This window comes from Aquila chrysaetos, chromosome 15, assembly GCF_900496995.4.
Source record: "Aquila chrysaetos chrysaetos chromosome 15, bAquChr1.4, whole genome shotgun sequence".
In the NCBI taxonomy this organism is placed as follows: domain Eukaryota; kingdom Metazoa; phylum Chordata; class Aves; order Accipitriformes; family Accipitridae; genus Aquila; species Aquila chrysaetos.
This window is the reverse complement of record NC_044018.1, coordinates 1,990,772-2,007,281: the sequence shown is the minus strand read 5'-3', so window position 1 is coordinate 2,007,281 and position 16,510 is coordinate 1,990,772. Positions and strand designations below refer to the sequence as shown.

The window sequence follows — 16,510 nt, the reverse complement described above, 5'->3', positions numbered from 1 at the left end:
CCTAACTAAAAACGTTGCCATGTTGTACTGTGTTTGCCTCGGACATCAGTGATTCAGCAACAGGATTTACTAATTGCGCTGTCAAGTCACTCCTTCAAAGAACATTTGAATGGACAGGAAGTGTTGCTCTTTGAGGATACGTGACACCCGATGGACCTCTGAAATAGTGGTATATTTGGCACAAGTAATATCAACATACCATCTTTATATAAACCCAAGGCAACTTTGGGAATTCCCCAGGTTATATTAGAAAAATGTTTCAATTGTATTTTAATTCTGTGTATTTAAAATAAGTGTCAGGTAAAGATACCTTGAAGAGTGGGTGTGCACGCAGTTAGCAGAACAAGCTCCAGCTTGCCACAGGTGAAATGCTAGAGAGTTTGCTTCCCTTTCGTAGAGGGCTGATCTGCCTTATCATCACTGTATGTTCTGTGTTGTGTTCATGTTCACGTGTGCTCTGCTGATTTTGCACGCAGGATGTAACATATATGCACTTATGCATCATGGTAAATACGATTCTTTTTCATCATTATCCCACTGCGTGGTAAGCTAGATCTAAAACCTTCTCATTTATCACAAGTCAAAGTCTGAAAACAGATGGTGTTCAGAGCAGCTAACAAGTAGTATGTTACTATGTTCTGGTAACTTAATAGGAAGTCTAAGGTCACATAATTGAAAGATATTGACGTTAAGTGACTTTAAAATGACCATTTCTCAGCTTGCTGTTGGCACCGCGTTTCCCTGCTTCCCAGGTGACAACTGGTGCTTGACGATGTGTGTGTTCCCAGGCTGCTCCAAAAGGCAAGTAAAAAGGTAGAATTTAGTCCATGCTTCTCGGTCAGTAGGCCATTGTCGGTATCAGTGAATGCAGATACTATCATTACATTTTAATTAGACTAGCATTTACAAGAAAGGGGAAAATGCAAATTTAGAGTTAAAACGGAGCCACATTTTTGAGCCACAAGCTTCTGTTAATGCATATAATTAAACTACTAAGTGATTGTTCATTCCCTGTAGAGTTGGAAGTGTCATTCAACGCGGTAGCTTTCAAGTGCTACCAGTATTCATAGTTATAAATAATACAGCTGATGGAGATAAGGAATGCTGTAATATGGAGAGTTAAGATAATGTTCATCTTAATGTAGTCGGACATGAATTTGATCATCTGTATCATGCAGGGACTACAGTAAAGGAACAAGTTCAAGAATCGGGTTGAGTGGCACCTGATTGCTAGTGGACAGTCATTAAAAAATAGATTTTGGTGTCCTTTATTTTTAACAAATCCTGACATTTTAGTGAATTGCTTTAAAAAATTGCTGTGCTTATCCTATAACTGCTGTCTTCTAGAAGGGTTGAACATACTGAGAGCAGGAAGATTAAAGATGGCAACTGAGTCTTTGGTCTGTAAAAAGATGAAGTGGAATCCCATAAAATAATATTTTTCTCTTTTTGGAGAACTGCAGCTTTTGGGTGTCTTCAAAACATGTTTCTAATTTGTTCTGTACTTAAAGTGGTCAGCAAAATCGGATTAAAACTGTAAAGCATAATCTTTTAATATTGGCTGAGTTGTGCTATTACCGAACTTGAGAATGGGAGCAAACCGCTGTGTGGTCTCATTATGATCCCAAATCATTTGACCTTCCTGTTGCAACTCTGAACAGATACATGGGTGACTAAAAGGTTTTCTATTATAAAGGTTATTGCAAACACGCAGGAAAGTGAAATGCTTGAGTTCAGGACTTCATCTCCTGATTCAATCTCTTCTTATATTCTGATCTTTTTTTGGTTCACATAGTGTTATGTTGACTTTTGGTTTTCAACTAATGTCTGTTTTCTTGGACGGTAATTACGATGTCATGCAATTTTTAAGTCTCAAAGCAATTGGTGGGAGTTGGACAAAAGTATTCCATCATGCACTTTGATATGTCTGCCTTGATGGAAAAATCAGTGGCTTCTTGGCATCTAAATGACTAATTTTACACCCGTTGGACCCTGATTATTCATAGTGGCAGTGAGTTTATGAGGTGGTGGATGAATGGATCCTATAGATGCCATTAGCTTTAATAACAGGGAACTTCTACAACAAAGGCATATGCTAGTAAAATCAATTACTGTTCTCATAAAACATGTTAGCAGCTAACTTGTATAACCTTGTAGACTGAATGCGTGTTGATGGGATCTTATTAAGATTCATTGTTTGTAATTCACAGAGCAGCTGTTCCTACAAGTAAAGTATGTTTAATGGAGCTCAGGTGAAGAAAAAAAAAATTGTGAATTCCATGATTCTCTGGTTACTTGTTATATTATTTGCTGTGAGAAAGTACTCAACTTTTTTCTAATACCACATAAATTGGGCAAAGTTATGAGAAACGTTATTTTAGGCTATGAAAAGGTCCATGTTTATGAACCTCCAGATAACTTAAGTTTCAGCTGATCTGAATTGACCTTTTTTTTTATTACAATTAAACCACTATGATAACCTCTCACGTCATGTCCATCATCTACATGCACAACTTTAAAATTTTACTCTAGCATCCATCTTTATGATACAAGACGTGTTAAATGCTAGTTGGCTTACAGTCTTTAGCTAGGGGGGGGAAAACTTGAAGTTCAAAGAAAATTGGTTTAGTAGCTTTGAAGTTGTACGTGCTTCCGTTTAGAATATTCATGCATGCGAGAGCACTACGCTGCATCCTCAAGTGGTTCAAAAAGACTGGAAGTACGTAAGGATCCTTTCTCTCTGGGTCACCTTTAACCTCTAACTTCACAGTGCGTTAGCAGACGTGGATTTAAGCTCTGATTGAGTGCTTGCTAGAGCTGATGGAAAGCCTCCTGTTGACTCCAGTGATGCTAGGGATGGTGTTCTCTGGAACAAATGTTGTTTTAGGGATTGAATTTGTTTTGGCAGTAAACTATTCTGAACGTTTTTATCAGTTGAAGACACCTTTTAAGGGGTCTAATTAAAAAAAGAAAAGGCTACAATTCTTACTAAAGCTTGGCATGTGTTGGCATTTTATAGTTCCTTTGTTTCATGAGAGACTTAATCAAAGCTGTTTGTAAATGGGAAAAGGTTAAGCCTTTAAATATTGGGATTTACAGAAACTATTTAAAGTTTGCTGCTGGAAAAAGAGGTTCAGGAAAAAAAGGAGACACTGCTTTGTTGTATTGTTTGAAATTAATTACTTTTGAAATAATTAAAATTGAGGGATATTTTGAGAAATAGTTTAAGAAATAAATATGAAAATCTGTTGCTTTTTTAATGGCAGCATTACTGAAATATGAAGTAGCATTATCAGCTAGCTTAATATGCTGTATGTATGAAGTGGCAAAATTGACGATGTGATTAGAAATCTTAACTTCTGACCTTGCCTTTGACTGCTGGATGGCTTTAACCTTAGTGCTGTGTTGGTGCCTTTGCCTTTAATCTGCAATGTAAATCAGTGAATGTTTAAATATTCTGCCTGGTGAATCATACATGCTTTTGCATTTGGTTCAGTATCGTTGCGAATATTAATACATAACCTTACTGGAAGCCTTTTTTCCTTGCTGGAGTGGTTTATTTACCTTCCTATATCTCATTGGGGAAGCATCATTGCTTTCTCACCTTAATGTCTTTCTCTTCTTCAGTGCCACTTGGGCCATAGAGCTTCTCTTGTCAGAACAATCACCTCTTACACGATTTTCTTATTCCTTCTTTCACAGTTGCTTTGTTTTACATTAGAGCACCTCTAACCACCCAGAAAAGATGGAAGTTTTGGGTTGTTCCAGGACAACAGGATTCTGAATTCTTTTTCTGACCTTACGCTATCTCATATGCTATATGACTTTGGGTAACATGCCTGCTTCAGCTGGCTGGTTTCAAAATTAGTCCAGTGATTTATCTTTTTTTCTCTTTTTCCCCCTCTTTACATCTTGAGCATCAGATGCACCCTAGGGCCAGCACTGGAGATGTGGTAAGAGTGGTCAGCCAAGAGCAAAGCATATCTGCCTTCTCTGACAGCCGCCAATGAGAGTATTGACCTGCAAAGTCAAACTGAACCCTCGGGGCAGAGGGGAGGATACAGGCTTCCAAGAGATGCATTAAGCAGACATAATGGTCCCCTGCTGTCACATGGGGGCAGATCCTGTTTCTGACCTTACTTCCTTACTGGGAGTTGGACTCGGTGATCCTTATGGGTCCCTTCCAACTTGAGATATTCTAGGATTCATCAGCGGTGCTCAATAGACCGCTCCGTAACCCAGCCCAACGCTGAAACAAGAAAGGCGCTCTCCCCAAAATGCATGTTGGGTTTTCCTGCATCAGTGACGTGAGTCATCCTGGTCAAGGGTCCATCAGGAATCGGAGCTGGCACAAGGTTAGGAACAGGACGACGTGGCTGGCAGCGTGGGCAGGGCAGGGAGCCATCACATCTGCTGCCTGTGGAGCTGCAGCAGAAACCAGCCCAGGGTGTCTCCGAATACGTCATTTATGTCCTGTCCTCAGAGGTGATGATGATGATTTATTATTTCATGGAGCTGCCAAGATAAGTATGTTTTTTCATCTCATGGTGGCGATGGGAGATTCATGGTGAACAGGAGAGTTTATGGAGTGCATAAACAGATCTGAGGAAAGGAGGAGACCAACCTTATACCTACACATGCTCCAGAGTGAGCACCTTGACACTGGGGTTCAGAGTCAACTGCCTTTATCTGCCTTTGGCCAACTTCCTTGTAAACCATTTACTTTACTGATAGTGCAGCTTAATGGGATACAAGGTGTGTTACCTGTCTGGGGTGGTTGGTCTTGTGTCTTGGATACAGTTTGAGGAGAAATAAGTTAGCTATCCCTCCAGGCGGCTGAGGGTGGGGAATGTGGGTCTCACTTTCTGCATGAACCAATTTGTTTAGCAATTCTGTAACGAGGTGAGCACAACAAGGCTGTGCCTGGATGGGGTTCTCTCAGCAGCAGCAGCTTTTGGCACAACCGTTTTGCGAAGCTGCAGGTAACCCAAGTCCATCAGTTGATCAGAGTCGTTTTACAACCCTGCAAAATTTAAAACCAGTACCTCCTCCTTGTGGTGTTGGTTTTTTTTCTTTATGGGGCCATCTGGGACTTACTGCTCCTTAAGCCAGCAGTGCTGCTGGGATGGTGATGGCTGAAGCTTCATCAGACCATGAATCCAGGATTTGACAGTTAATTTTGCAGCAGCAGTGTGGACTTGGGGTTGTTCAGCCTGGAGAAGAGAAGGCTCTGGGGAGACTTTATAGCGGTCTTCCAGTACCTAAAGGGGGCTTATAAGAAAGATGGGGACAGACTTTTTAGCAGGGCCTGTAGCGATAAGACAAGGGGTAATGGTTTTAAGCTAAAAGAGGGCAGATTCAGGCTAGATATAAGGAAGAAATTGTTTACGCTGAGGGTGGTGAGACACTGGCCCAGGTTGCCCAGAGAGGTGGTCGCTGCCCCATCCCTGGAACCATCCAAGGCCAGGTTGGACGGGGCTCTGAGCAACCTGATCTGGTTGAAGATGTCCCTGCCTATGGCAGGGGGTTGGACTGGATGACCTTTAACGGTCCCTTCCCACCCAAACTATTCTGTGATTCTATGACTTTATCCATGGTCCAGACCTTGTTTTGTCTGTTAAACTGACTCAGTTATCCCTGCCTCTCTGGGAGGATGTGTATAAATGACTTAAGAGGCTGGTCTGCCTGGAAAAGATATTTTTTGACTGGTTTCTTTTTTCAGCTGGATTAGCTCTCTGGTCTGTTTTTCTCTGTAGCTGCACAGCAGGTAGGGTGGCACAGAAGCGCGGGCGTGCAGGGCAGAGGCTGCTGGAGCCGGCCGCAGGCTTAGGCAGGGAGTCTGCCAGAAACGGCCTGGGTTGACGTGGTCCTGCCGTTTCTCTGACCTTGCTCGCCTCTTCCCGTCCTTGTGCTGGATCTAGCATGCATTCGAGTCTGTGCAGATCCATTTTGGTGTGCTTAAGCTAGCAGCAATCCATTTGCTGCTTTTTATTGTGTTGAAGTATGGTTTTGTGAAGCACAGTGAGCCAACAGAGCCACTCAGATCTGCCCAGGTGGGGAGGTCCTGCTCCCAGCAGGCTGCTAATGGGACTTTATTCCAACGCCAGGCCTTGCTGGAGCACTCCAGGAGCTGGTTTAACACGCAGCAGTGGTAGGAAACAGCAAAATGTCTGAGTGGGTCTGGGCCGCATGAATGTGTTGAAGCACTTCAGCAAAGTGCTGGTGAGTACCAAACCTAGTGCAGCAACTGGTGGGACCATGGCAGCCTGCCATTAACTCCGCTTAACAAACTTGTGTTTTGTTTTTTTTTTTTTTTATTACTATGAGAATACTATGCTGGAGAGGGATCAAGCGGTGGATTTCAAGGGTGCAACAGTCCAGTATTAGATCTGGCCTGTAGATGCTGTTACAATGAGGGCCATGTCAATGCTTAAGTCAGTTTAATGGTTGCTTGGTTCAGGGTGCCTTGCGTGGTTTTTGATTTTTTTGTAAGTGATTTTATTTTAATTGTCATTACTGAAATTCAATCTGCAAAAAAACAATGTGATTGTTGTGTTGTGCGAGCTAGTGCTGTTCAATTTGCAGTTCTGTGCTGGGATTTAGTCATAGGAGTTAGCAGGAGATACAGTTTACCCTCCCATTCTCCAGGATTGTTCAGAACGTCATTGTAGAATAAATCTGTTTTTCTTCATTGCTATTCAAATGATGTGTCCCAGACACATTGATTAATCTCTAAATGTGGTCTGCTGAGATTGAAGATAAGTACACTCACTTCTATTATTCTAATTCTGAGCAGAGTCTGTTACAATAAATGGTGCAATATCTATTGAATTCATGCTGAAAGGTAGAAGCAATGTACAGATTTGACTCATAGCATTGTCATGTGGATTTTTTTTTCTTTAGTGGCCTTCTCTTTAAATCTAGAACATATTCTTTATTTCAAAAAATGTCATAAACCAGAAAATACTGGCAACTCAATGTAAGCCAGTAATTCTTAAAACATACTTACAATTGTCTTTTACAAAATCTGTCTTGAAATTAGTTTTGTTGGGGCTCTGAAGCCCCAGGAAATGTAGTTTGTTTTGCCCTGACTTGCATTTTTTTGTTCCACTTTTGCAGGAGTTTTTTGAGAATCCTGCTTTTCGCCCAGACGGCATGAAGCTGTATCCGACACTAGTGATCCGTGGCACTGGTCTGTATGAGCTCTGGAAGACTGGAAGATACAAGAGCTACCCCCCCAGCACTCTTGTGGATCTGGTGGCCAGAATCCTGGCCCTTGTCCCACCATGGACACGTGTGTACCGTGTTCAGAGGTAATTTTCTGTGGTGGGCCTTGTATATTGATTTATTGCACTTGGAGGCATTCTTACTTTAATTACAGCGAGATCTGACTCAGGCTTTTATTATTTTTCGGCCTTAATCATTAATGTACTAAAGATTTTTAAAACTGCTTCCTATCTATTCAGAATGGGAAAGGCCAAGTAGAGTGAGAAGCTATTTAAATTGAACTGCCTCTATAATGCACCCAGAAACCTCAAGATTTCTGGAGGCCCCACTGTCGCTGCCAGTCAGACAAGAGCATAGGATGCGGCACACAGTACTTTAATGATATTGATGGATAATTGCCTCTTGCCTGTACGTGAAGTTTCCGATATCTATTGCAGGAGCTGTGAGGTGTGTCATTTTTTTTGGCTATAGACTTCCTTTCTTTCCCTGTGGGTGTTGCGGGGTTTTCATACCCATACTATGGTAATACCATTATTTCCAGCACTCACCTCCCAGGACAATAGATAATACTTCCATTTAGCGCTGTATTTTCAGCGTGGAGTCTTCCCTGGATTATTTTTCTTCTGTTATCTTCTAAATCTGTCTGATAATAGGAAGGGAGGCTTATAGCATACTTGCCTATTTTTGCATGTGCAGACAATACTCAGTTGGCTTCCAGCTACATGAGCTGGAAACAGTGCCAATGCCTAGTTCTCCAACAGCATGCCGAATGAGAAAGCCTTGTGCATTAGACCTTACCTGCCTGGACTTCTCTGAGGCGTTTGATTTTGTGTCCTATCAGAAATGTGACAGAGTGGGGATAAGCTGAGAAACATGGTAGAGAAGAAAGTGGCTGAAGGCAAGAAAAGCTGGGTAGCTTTGACAAAGAAAGTATGGACTCAGGGTTATCAGTGGAGTTTCTCAAACATCCATTTACAAACTAATCTTGCTCAAAATTGTATTTATTTACAGTGACACAAAAATAATAGGATGCTGAAGAAACCTTGGAGGTCTGGGAAGCGTCATTGAAAGAGAGAGGATGCACAAGCAGGATCTGGTGGTGGTGAAGCTAGAGTGACAGAGATGGGATGGGATGCAGTTCAGGGAAGTTTGAGGTCAAGCTTGGAGGGGTTTTTGCTGCAAACCATGAGATCACCATGTGAAAATAGCAGAGGAGGAGAAGTTCTTAATGTCTCGGTCTGTAATATCAATAAGCCACTGGTGACTGCAGCTGTGAAAAGCATTTTTTTCAGTATAACTCTTTTTAGAGATGAAAGTATTAATCCAGCAGCCAGACAAGGCTTTGATAAGACCTTGTCTGGAATAATCCTCATCTTCAAGAAAATGAACTGTGGAAATATGTGCAGAGGAGCATCAGTCTTTTGTTTGAAGGATAGTTGTGGACATAAATGACCTCTGTAAATCTATGAGAGAAGGAAAATAGCCTTTTAATAAATAGGAACATTGATTTGGGCAGAGGACAAAATAAGAAGTAGCCTTGCAGAAAACAAGGCAGGAAGCTGGGAATTTTTGGTCAGGACTGAGATTCTGGAGTAGCTTTCCAAAGTTACCAAAGGGGAAGAGAAGCTAAATATGGATATGGTGAAGCTTGATTAGGCTTATGAATGTGATTGTGATACAGCAGTCTGTAGTAATTGAGACACAGTTTCAGTGACCAGGAGATCCTTTCTTCAGGTCTTTGTTACTGTGAGAAACTGGTGGCTGTAGCTGAACACTCAGAAGAAGGATGTGATACTGATCAAGAAAGCAAAACATGGCTTACAGGAAATATCTCCTTGGTAATCCCCCAGGCTTTTCACATCACGTGTAGGAGCATTATTAAAGGCAAAACTCCTACCTTTTCTCCCTGCACATCTCCTTCTTCATCAATTCCACTACAGACGCAATGGCCCATTTGTTCATGATGTTATCACCATAGCATTGTATCTAAAACAAACAGGTTTATTCTTAGAGGACAGCATGAGTTTGCAGCCTAGCAGGTCTTCTAAGGAGCACAGGTCTGGAAAAGTCTTTGCTTGGTGTGCTGATTTGCCTGAGCTTGACTGATTTCTTCTGTCAACAGCAGCAGCCTCCATCCAGCTGTCATCCGGTTGTCAGTTATTATGTTCCAGTGGAATAGCTGTTTTCTTACTGACTGGCTCATGTTATCTGAAACTTGTTCGTGGCGATTACAGATTTTTACACCTCCAGTGCAAAGTCCAAAAGCTATTACTTTGATCTAAATTGCTTTCAGGGCCATTGTGTGACTCTGTAACAGAATAATGAACAAAGCCAGATTTCGTAAAACATTTGTGGCCTGTTCCCAACACTGCTTCACTGAGGACAAGCAACTTTTTTCCCTTTCTCCATTGCTGCCCCCGGCCCTTTCCATCTCCCTGCTGCCACGAGTCCTCCATCCTTCACATCTTGCATTTCAGGCTCTATTTCCACAGTCCTTTTAGATTCAGCTTGTGCCCTGGACGGCAACTTGTCCCAAACTCTCTGCATATTGACTGGCTGTTCGGTATGTGCATTCAGGTTTTGCAGCAAACACCACCAGAAAAAGACAGCTCTCTATGCCCTTCCTTATTAGGACCATGGTTTGGGATCTCTGTTCCCTAGTACCAGGTTTTGAGGAAACATAAGGGATTCAATGTTGTTGTAGTCCATCACGTGCTCAAAATAATCAGTTTAATGAGTCGGGTGAGCATGGGAGAGGTGTCACTGACAAAACACTGTAGAACTCTTTCTGCTTCAGGAAACCAGGTTAAATATGTTTTTTAAAAAAAAAAAAAAAAAGAGATGGTGTTGCTAATGGCTGGTTGGAGGAGACTATATTTTCCAGGGTGTTTTATAACTGTCAGAGATGCTTCATATTGTATTTATCCTGAATGCTCATGAACCTCATTGTCACTGAAGTGCATGCTGCGTGAGAAGGTATGAAATGACAGAAGTAGTGCCACACACCTTGAGACTTTTTCTTTCGTTTATCTCAGTGTTTCATATGAATGTTATTTTCACTGTACTGATGGGGAGATGTAGGTATGAAGAAATAAAATACCTTACTCAACCGAGATCATGTAGTAAGTCAGAGCTGAGAGCAGACTCAAGGTCTTTAGACTTTCACTGTATGCTTCAATCAACTGCTTCACAAGTGTCCTAAGTAACATAGAATGTTTGAAAAATAGAAGATTAAATAGGCCTTGTCGAAGCTTCTGGCAAATTGCTTATTAACTTTAATAAGGTCAGGATTTAATCCCCTGTATCCCTGAATTTGTTTAGCGTTTTAACAAGTCCTAAAACCACTGGTGCAATGCTGTCTTGTGGCTATTCAAAATAGGCAGTTAGCGCATACACTCATGATGCACACAGGGTACTTATTTAAATACCCTGCCGTAATCTGAAGTGGGAATAGAAAACCTATTTCTCGCTTTCTCTTTCTTAAAAAGCTTATTTTTCACATTCATATTTTAATTTAGGTTTCTCCCTGGTAGGCAGATGAGAGAGGCTCAAGTTACTGTATGTTGTAATCTACCTTTTACTTGCAGGACTTCATTTACTATTTCATAGCTGACTCTGGATTTAGCTAAAGACCTGGTACTGGAACATGTCAGGATGTTATATCTACGTCCCTGTAGGGAAAATACATACAGCCTGACTTCTTGGAGTTGTTCCATAATTAGAAGAAAGACATTTAGTTAGATTATCACTGTAGATCTAACATACCCTGATGAAAATGCCATTCTCCTCTAGTGTGTCCTTCAGTCACAATGTGAAGTGCTTATTTCCTCTAATTGAGGCTCTTTAAAGTGTGTTGTGTTGGCTCTGCTGTGTCTTATTTGCTCAAAGAAATCCGCTGAATAAATGAACTGGTTGGCTAATTGTATTTTTGCCTCAACTTTTTGGCATGTGGGTGTAAGAGGTGAGGAATTTTTCATAGACGCTTTGGCTTCATAGAAAAAAGAGCAGGGAAAACAGGGGAGGAAAGTAAAACACAGGGCCTCCATTATGCTGGGGAAAGTCGTACCAAAATTGGAGTGCGATGCTGAAATGGGAGGAGAATCCTGGAGTTCTTAAGCCCTTGTTTTCATTCCTAACAGTAAAGGAAAACTCCTTTTCTAGCCCCCCTTGCCAGTGTCTCAGACTTCTACAAGGCTGAAGCAGCACGAGGATCAGGTCTTTAGGACCGCTGAAGACCTTTATCTTTTATACAGCTACTGCCAAAAATAGTAATTGTTAATGGGGGCCATGGTGTGAATGCAAGTCCTCAAGGAACTGAATAGATCAATTAATACATTTTACAGAGGTCATCAGACAGCTGCTAGATGGTGATGACTTTCAATCACTACTGAACCAACATGGATTAAGCTAATTACATTACCAATTCCCTGAACCATCCTATTCTCTGTATGTTTTTTTGTGATATTCTGTTCTTTACTCTGTTGAATGCTTGCACAGATAAAGGAAAAGGAGGAATACTCACCAAGGAATGTTTGAGCCCTGTTTTGAGACCAACCTGCTGTACAATTTACTGAGTATCTTTCATGCTTGTATAGTCCTTATTTCCCTGTAGAAGATCTGAGGGGGTTTGGATTACAGGGTTGTGCACTTGGGTGGTGTATTATCAGAGGTGCCAGGGTGGTGTTTGAGCAGGGGGAGGGGGGAAGCATTTGAGATCACCGTATAGTAGTATTAGATAGAAGGTGAGCGTGGAGTGGGATGTGCCAATAATCTGCATGGGTTTTTTTTCAGCTTGATCTGGGTGCGTAAATCCTCCTTTCCCTAAGGGATGGTATCCTGCTTTCATAATCTCTAGTGGGACAAACTGCCCTGGAAGGCAGCGGAGAGGCCAAACCTGGTCTTGCTTTCAAATTTCATTGTAATACGTTCCTTGGAGAACTGAAGGAAGGAGTTCTGCCATTTGCAGATTCATGATTTACATTCCCGCAGGAAGACCCTAGACTTTCTGGCTGGGCTTTGCTGCAAATCATTTGCTAAACAGAATTTTTTCACTTTTAAGCAGCTAGCGTCCCAATATAAAAATGTTGTAATTTTGATCCATTTTCCCTGACGGGCATTCAACTTGGAGACTGCAGAAAGACACTATCTGGTTCCCAATTGCTTTTCTCCAGCAACAGGTAACCATGAAGAACATCTGACCTGGAGTCCTAGGCAAGGCACGGGCTCGGCTGGATGATCCTTTTTTTTCCAGACTTCCAAGTGAAGAACTAAGAGCAAAATTATAACCTATTTCTTAGGATTGTAAAAGCCTACTTTTGTCTTCAGTCTTTTTACTAAAATAAAATCTGTAGCTTTTTTCCCTTCATTTTTCTCCTGCTTTTAGTTGTGTTATTTCTTGTTCAACCAAAGACTTGAAACAAAGGTAATTGAAATAGGTTGTGGTCTGCTATTTGGGGTCTTGGCTTAGATGACCGTAATGGCGCTTTATGGTGTATTGTCTGCTAATGCAGTTGTTTGAGGTTTTTGTTTTTCCTCTTATATGCAGAGATATCCCAATGCCACTAGTCAGCTCTGGAGTGGAGCACGGGAACCTGAGAGAGCTTGCCTTGGCCAGGATGAAAGATCTTGGGACACAGGTAAAATATTTGTCAGTTGGTATGGAGGGAGAGCTGCTTGATGGCTTTACACAAAGTAGCAGAGAGGAAAGTAATGACTAGAAGACACGAGAGGAGCCAGGTTTACTGCTGAACTAAAACAATCTGCAAAAGTCTTTCCAAAAAATGTTAATGACTAAAAAGCACCTTGATGATTCTTCTGAAAAGCTGTTTTTGTTTGGTTGATTTTAGCACTTTCATGCTGTTCCCAAAGGTAGCTAGTTTGTGATATTCCATTTTTTAGCAGAATGAAACCCTTAAATCAGAGAGAAGGCAGGAAGGTTTCTTTTTAATTTATGCTATTAGAAATTCTCCTTCCTTTCTTTTTCCCACGCATGCACTTACTTGACTGAACAATTGGAAGAAAAGCTCTTAGTCTGAGGCCAGAGAAATCTTGCAAGAGAGATTTCAGCACAAACAAATGAGACTTGATATTCTTGATATTTCTAAGGTCAAATAAAAATATGAGCGGGGGTGGAGAGAAGGAGGGGGAGGGAGGAATTGCATTTGTATTTGAAGTCAGAAGGAGGTACGTATACCCAGTCTTAATTTTTCTCGGAAGGTCGCTGCAGCAGTCGGCATTCACAGTGTCCCTCGTGGTCTGCTCTGACACCGCTCACTGTTTAAACCTCCCACTGAGACACAGTTTGCAGATCCTCCAGCAGAGTTATGCCCAAGTTCTTCCTTTCTTGGGCTGTCCGACTTCCTAAACAAAACATCACACAAACCCCATGCTCCTTGAGACTATTCCAAAGGGCTTTAATTGCTTTGGTGTCCTGGTGTTTAGGCAGGAACAGATACTCACCACAACTGTTCCATGCGTCTGTATTGTGATTTAGCATTCCATTTTTCTAGCTCACCTTTTCTTAAAGAGGTTTTAAGGAATTACTGTGTCCAGCAATAGTAAAGTCTTTGGCTGCTGCCTGTAGTCCCACATCAACTCGTGCTGCTGACCTATATTTTTGGTATTTAACATGGATAGTTCTCTAGGCTACATCTGGCTCCTTACTGCCTTTGCCATCTCACTTGGATCTTGCAGTTGCAGTGCAAAAGATCAGAAAAGAAACTCCAGACTGTCTTCCTTCTAGCTGGGCTTTCCATACCACTTAATGTCTCCTAAGCTGATGCCCTGGACTTTCTCCTTAAATCGTTCCTCCCAGTCTCTCTCCAGTAGCAAGCCAGGATTTGGCAGACAGCTTTGCCAGCCACAGAAGCTTCCATCTCTCCTGCTGACTTTTCACTTCAAAACCAGGCAGGGTAGACAACCTCTGTGGTGCTGCTAAGCCTTTTCAATTGAGCTCTTTAGGGCTACTAGTGAACTCTTCCCTGGATTTGATACTAAAACTACATCATTTGATCTGAACCTGATCAAGACCAGCTGGAGAAGCAGGGATAGCTGATCCAGTCGGGGCAGTCGGGGCTGAGCTGAACCATTAAAGGGCTTGTCAGGCTGGCACTCATCGCTTTTAGAAGAACCAAATCTGTAAATATCTCTGCTATGCAGATGATTATAGATTTTAATTTAGTGAGGCAGAAACACTGCAGCTGGTGGAATGAGGAACCAAACAGTTTGCTGCAATATAGCTTGAGATGTAAGGTACTGTTGTGTTTTTTCTTGTGTCATAGGAGAAAACTATAAATATGCTTTGTCCTCTTGTCTCTTAGCTTGGAAAAGGAGAGGAAAAGGCCAAGGCAAGGAAGGGACTTGTAAGAATCTTATCTATTTGCAGGCTCGATAGTAAGGATCAACCAGCTCTGGCAGTTCTGGCATCCATCTTTGGGGAATGGTTTGGTGAGGAGTGTGTTTGAGGGATGGGGATCAGTCATGCCAACACTGCAATTTGTGTCTGTGGTTGTTGGAAAGAAATTATTCTTGAGGAGCCTTGTTGAAGGGACCAGATGCTGGCCTTCATGATTGCCAGCCACTGAGTGCAAGTAGAGATACACAGTTGGGACACAGAATTTTAAAGCAGCATCCCAGAATACATTGTCCTTCCTCAGTTCTGGGGTTCTTAATGAAGAGTGGATATTTCTCTGCCTTTTTCTGTGCTGTTTGTGTAGCTAGGAAGTTGTAAAGCAGAGAAGAGTTTGTCTACTCTAGAATCCTGGTACGACAGTGAATCCTGGTTTTACCATAGCCTACTCTAAAAAACCACAAACCCCCACTTTTTTCTGCTATTTGGGAGATTGTTGCTTTATATTGATAATGGAATTTAAAAGCATTCAGAGAAGGACAGGGCATGAGATAGAGCTTCTGGGTACTCTGGAGTTTCTGTATGAATTGGATTTTTGCACATGTCTAAAAGACTGGCTTTTGGAAATGCATGGGCAGGTAGGTGGTGTTGCTGTTAGAGCAATTTTAGCCTGTTGGTGGAGGTTGTCTACCTTCCCTCCAAGTACAGTAGAGCTAGTGGAATGAAACAAGCATTTGCAACTCAGCTGCTTTGGGTAAAACTCTTATGGCTGCACTTTGCTGACAAATGTTGGGTTAAGCTTAATATTGGACTTTCCAGTAAACCCACTAAGATGTGAATGCATATATTCTCCCACCGATGCCTCAAGCACTGAGCTTGGAGCCTCATCTCCTCCTCTGTCTAACTTCTAAGGGAGGGAGGATTTCTTTCGGCTGTCTTTTTCTCCATCATTGGTCCCAAGCCTCAGTGATGCTCTGTGGATGCCAGATCAGCGTTAGCTTTACTTTCTGATATTTGGATAGGGCTTCTGCAAGAGTTCTCACTTAAAAGCAACGAAAAAGTTGCTGAGATTCAAAAACTGGCTACTTAAGGACTCTGGTGCTTTGGCGTAGATTTTGCCAATGTTAGACCTTCCCAATGCAGGGTAAAAATGGATTATGCTGAAGTCTTTTTTTCCCCTCTTATTTTTTTATGTATGTTGACTTTGCCTCCAGACCCTACTGTTCGTGAATCAAAGGGTACGTTTCCTCATGAACCATAATGGTTGCTTAGTGAATTGATTTTTGTCAGCATGTCTTTCCATTTAGCACTAAGACCTCTTTCTGAGGTGTGTTAAGGATGGATCGGTGAGCATTTTTGTTTTGAAGTCTACCCATTTGAAATTCGCCCGTGCAACTTCATGCAATTTCAATTTAGTTTTGAACCCAACAGGTGGCTGGAAATCTGTATGTTTCAGAGCTTAATGTTTTTCTCCCATGTAATTTTTTTTCCTCCCTTTCTTTATAGTGTCGTGATGTAAGGACAAGAGAGGTTGGAATTCAAGAAATTCACCATAAAGTGAGACCATATCAGGTGAGATTTGTCTTTTTTTCTAGGAGTTTGTTTCAGACACAATTTGTTACATGTGTTTTGTGTGGAGGCATTGGGACCCATTTGTAGCACGTCCAATCCTGCAGTTTACCTTTGTAGCTGGATCCAATTTTCCATTTATTTTCACAGCAGCTTTGGATGTCTTCTGTTTGAGCACAGTCACATGTTGAAATTTATGGACCGCCATGTTCAATAAACTGACTACAGTGAGCAGTTATTTTGGTATTTGCACTGCTATAACAAAATAACTGCCTTCCCTTTTCTCCCTCCTCATTACAAATTTGGATTTAGAAAATACCAATAACACCATGTGTGCGTGCTGAACAGGAATGAATGTTTAGCAAG

General features: G+C 41.7%; 1 protein-coding gene across 1 annotated transcript in view; it reads left to right on the top strand.

Annotated features, from left to right (window-relative positions):
- Positions 1 to 16,510, top strand: part of ELP3 (elongator acetyltransferase complex subunit 3) — a 91,647-nt gene that overhangs the window by 44,957 nt on the left and 30,180 nt on the right. The window contains exons 10-12 of the mRNA XM_030037421.2: positions 7,120 to 7,313; positions 12,773 to 12,863; positions 16,082 to 16,147. Of these exons, the coding sequence (XP_029893281.1) occupies positions 7,120 to 7,313; positions 12,773 to 12,863; positions 16,082 to 16,147 (351 nt within the window). The remainder of the gene's footprint in view (positions 1 to 7,119; positions 7,314 to 12,772; positions 12,864 to 16,081; positions 16,148 to 16,510) is intronic.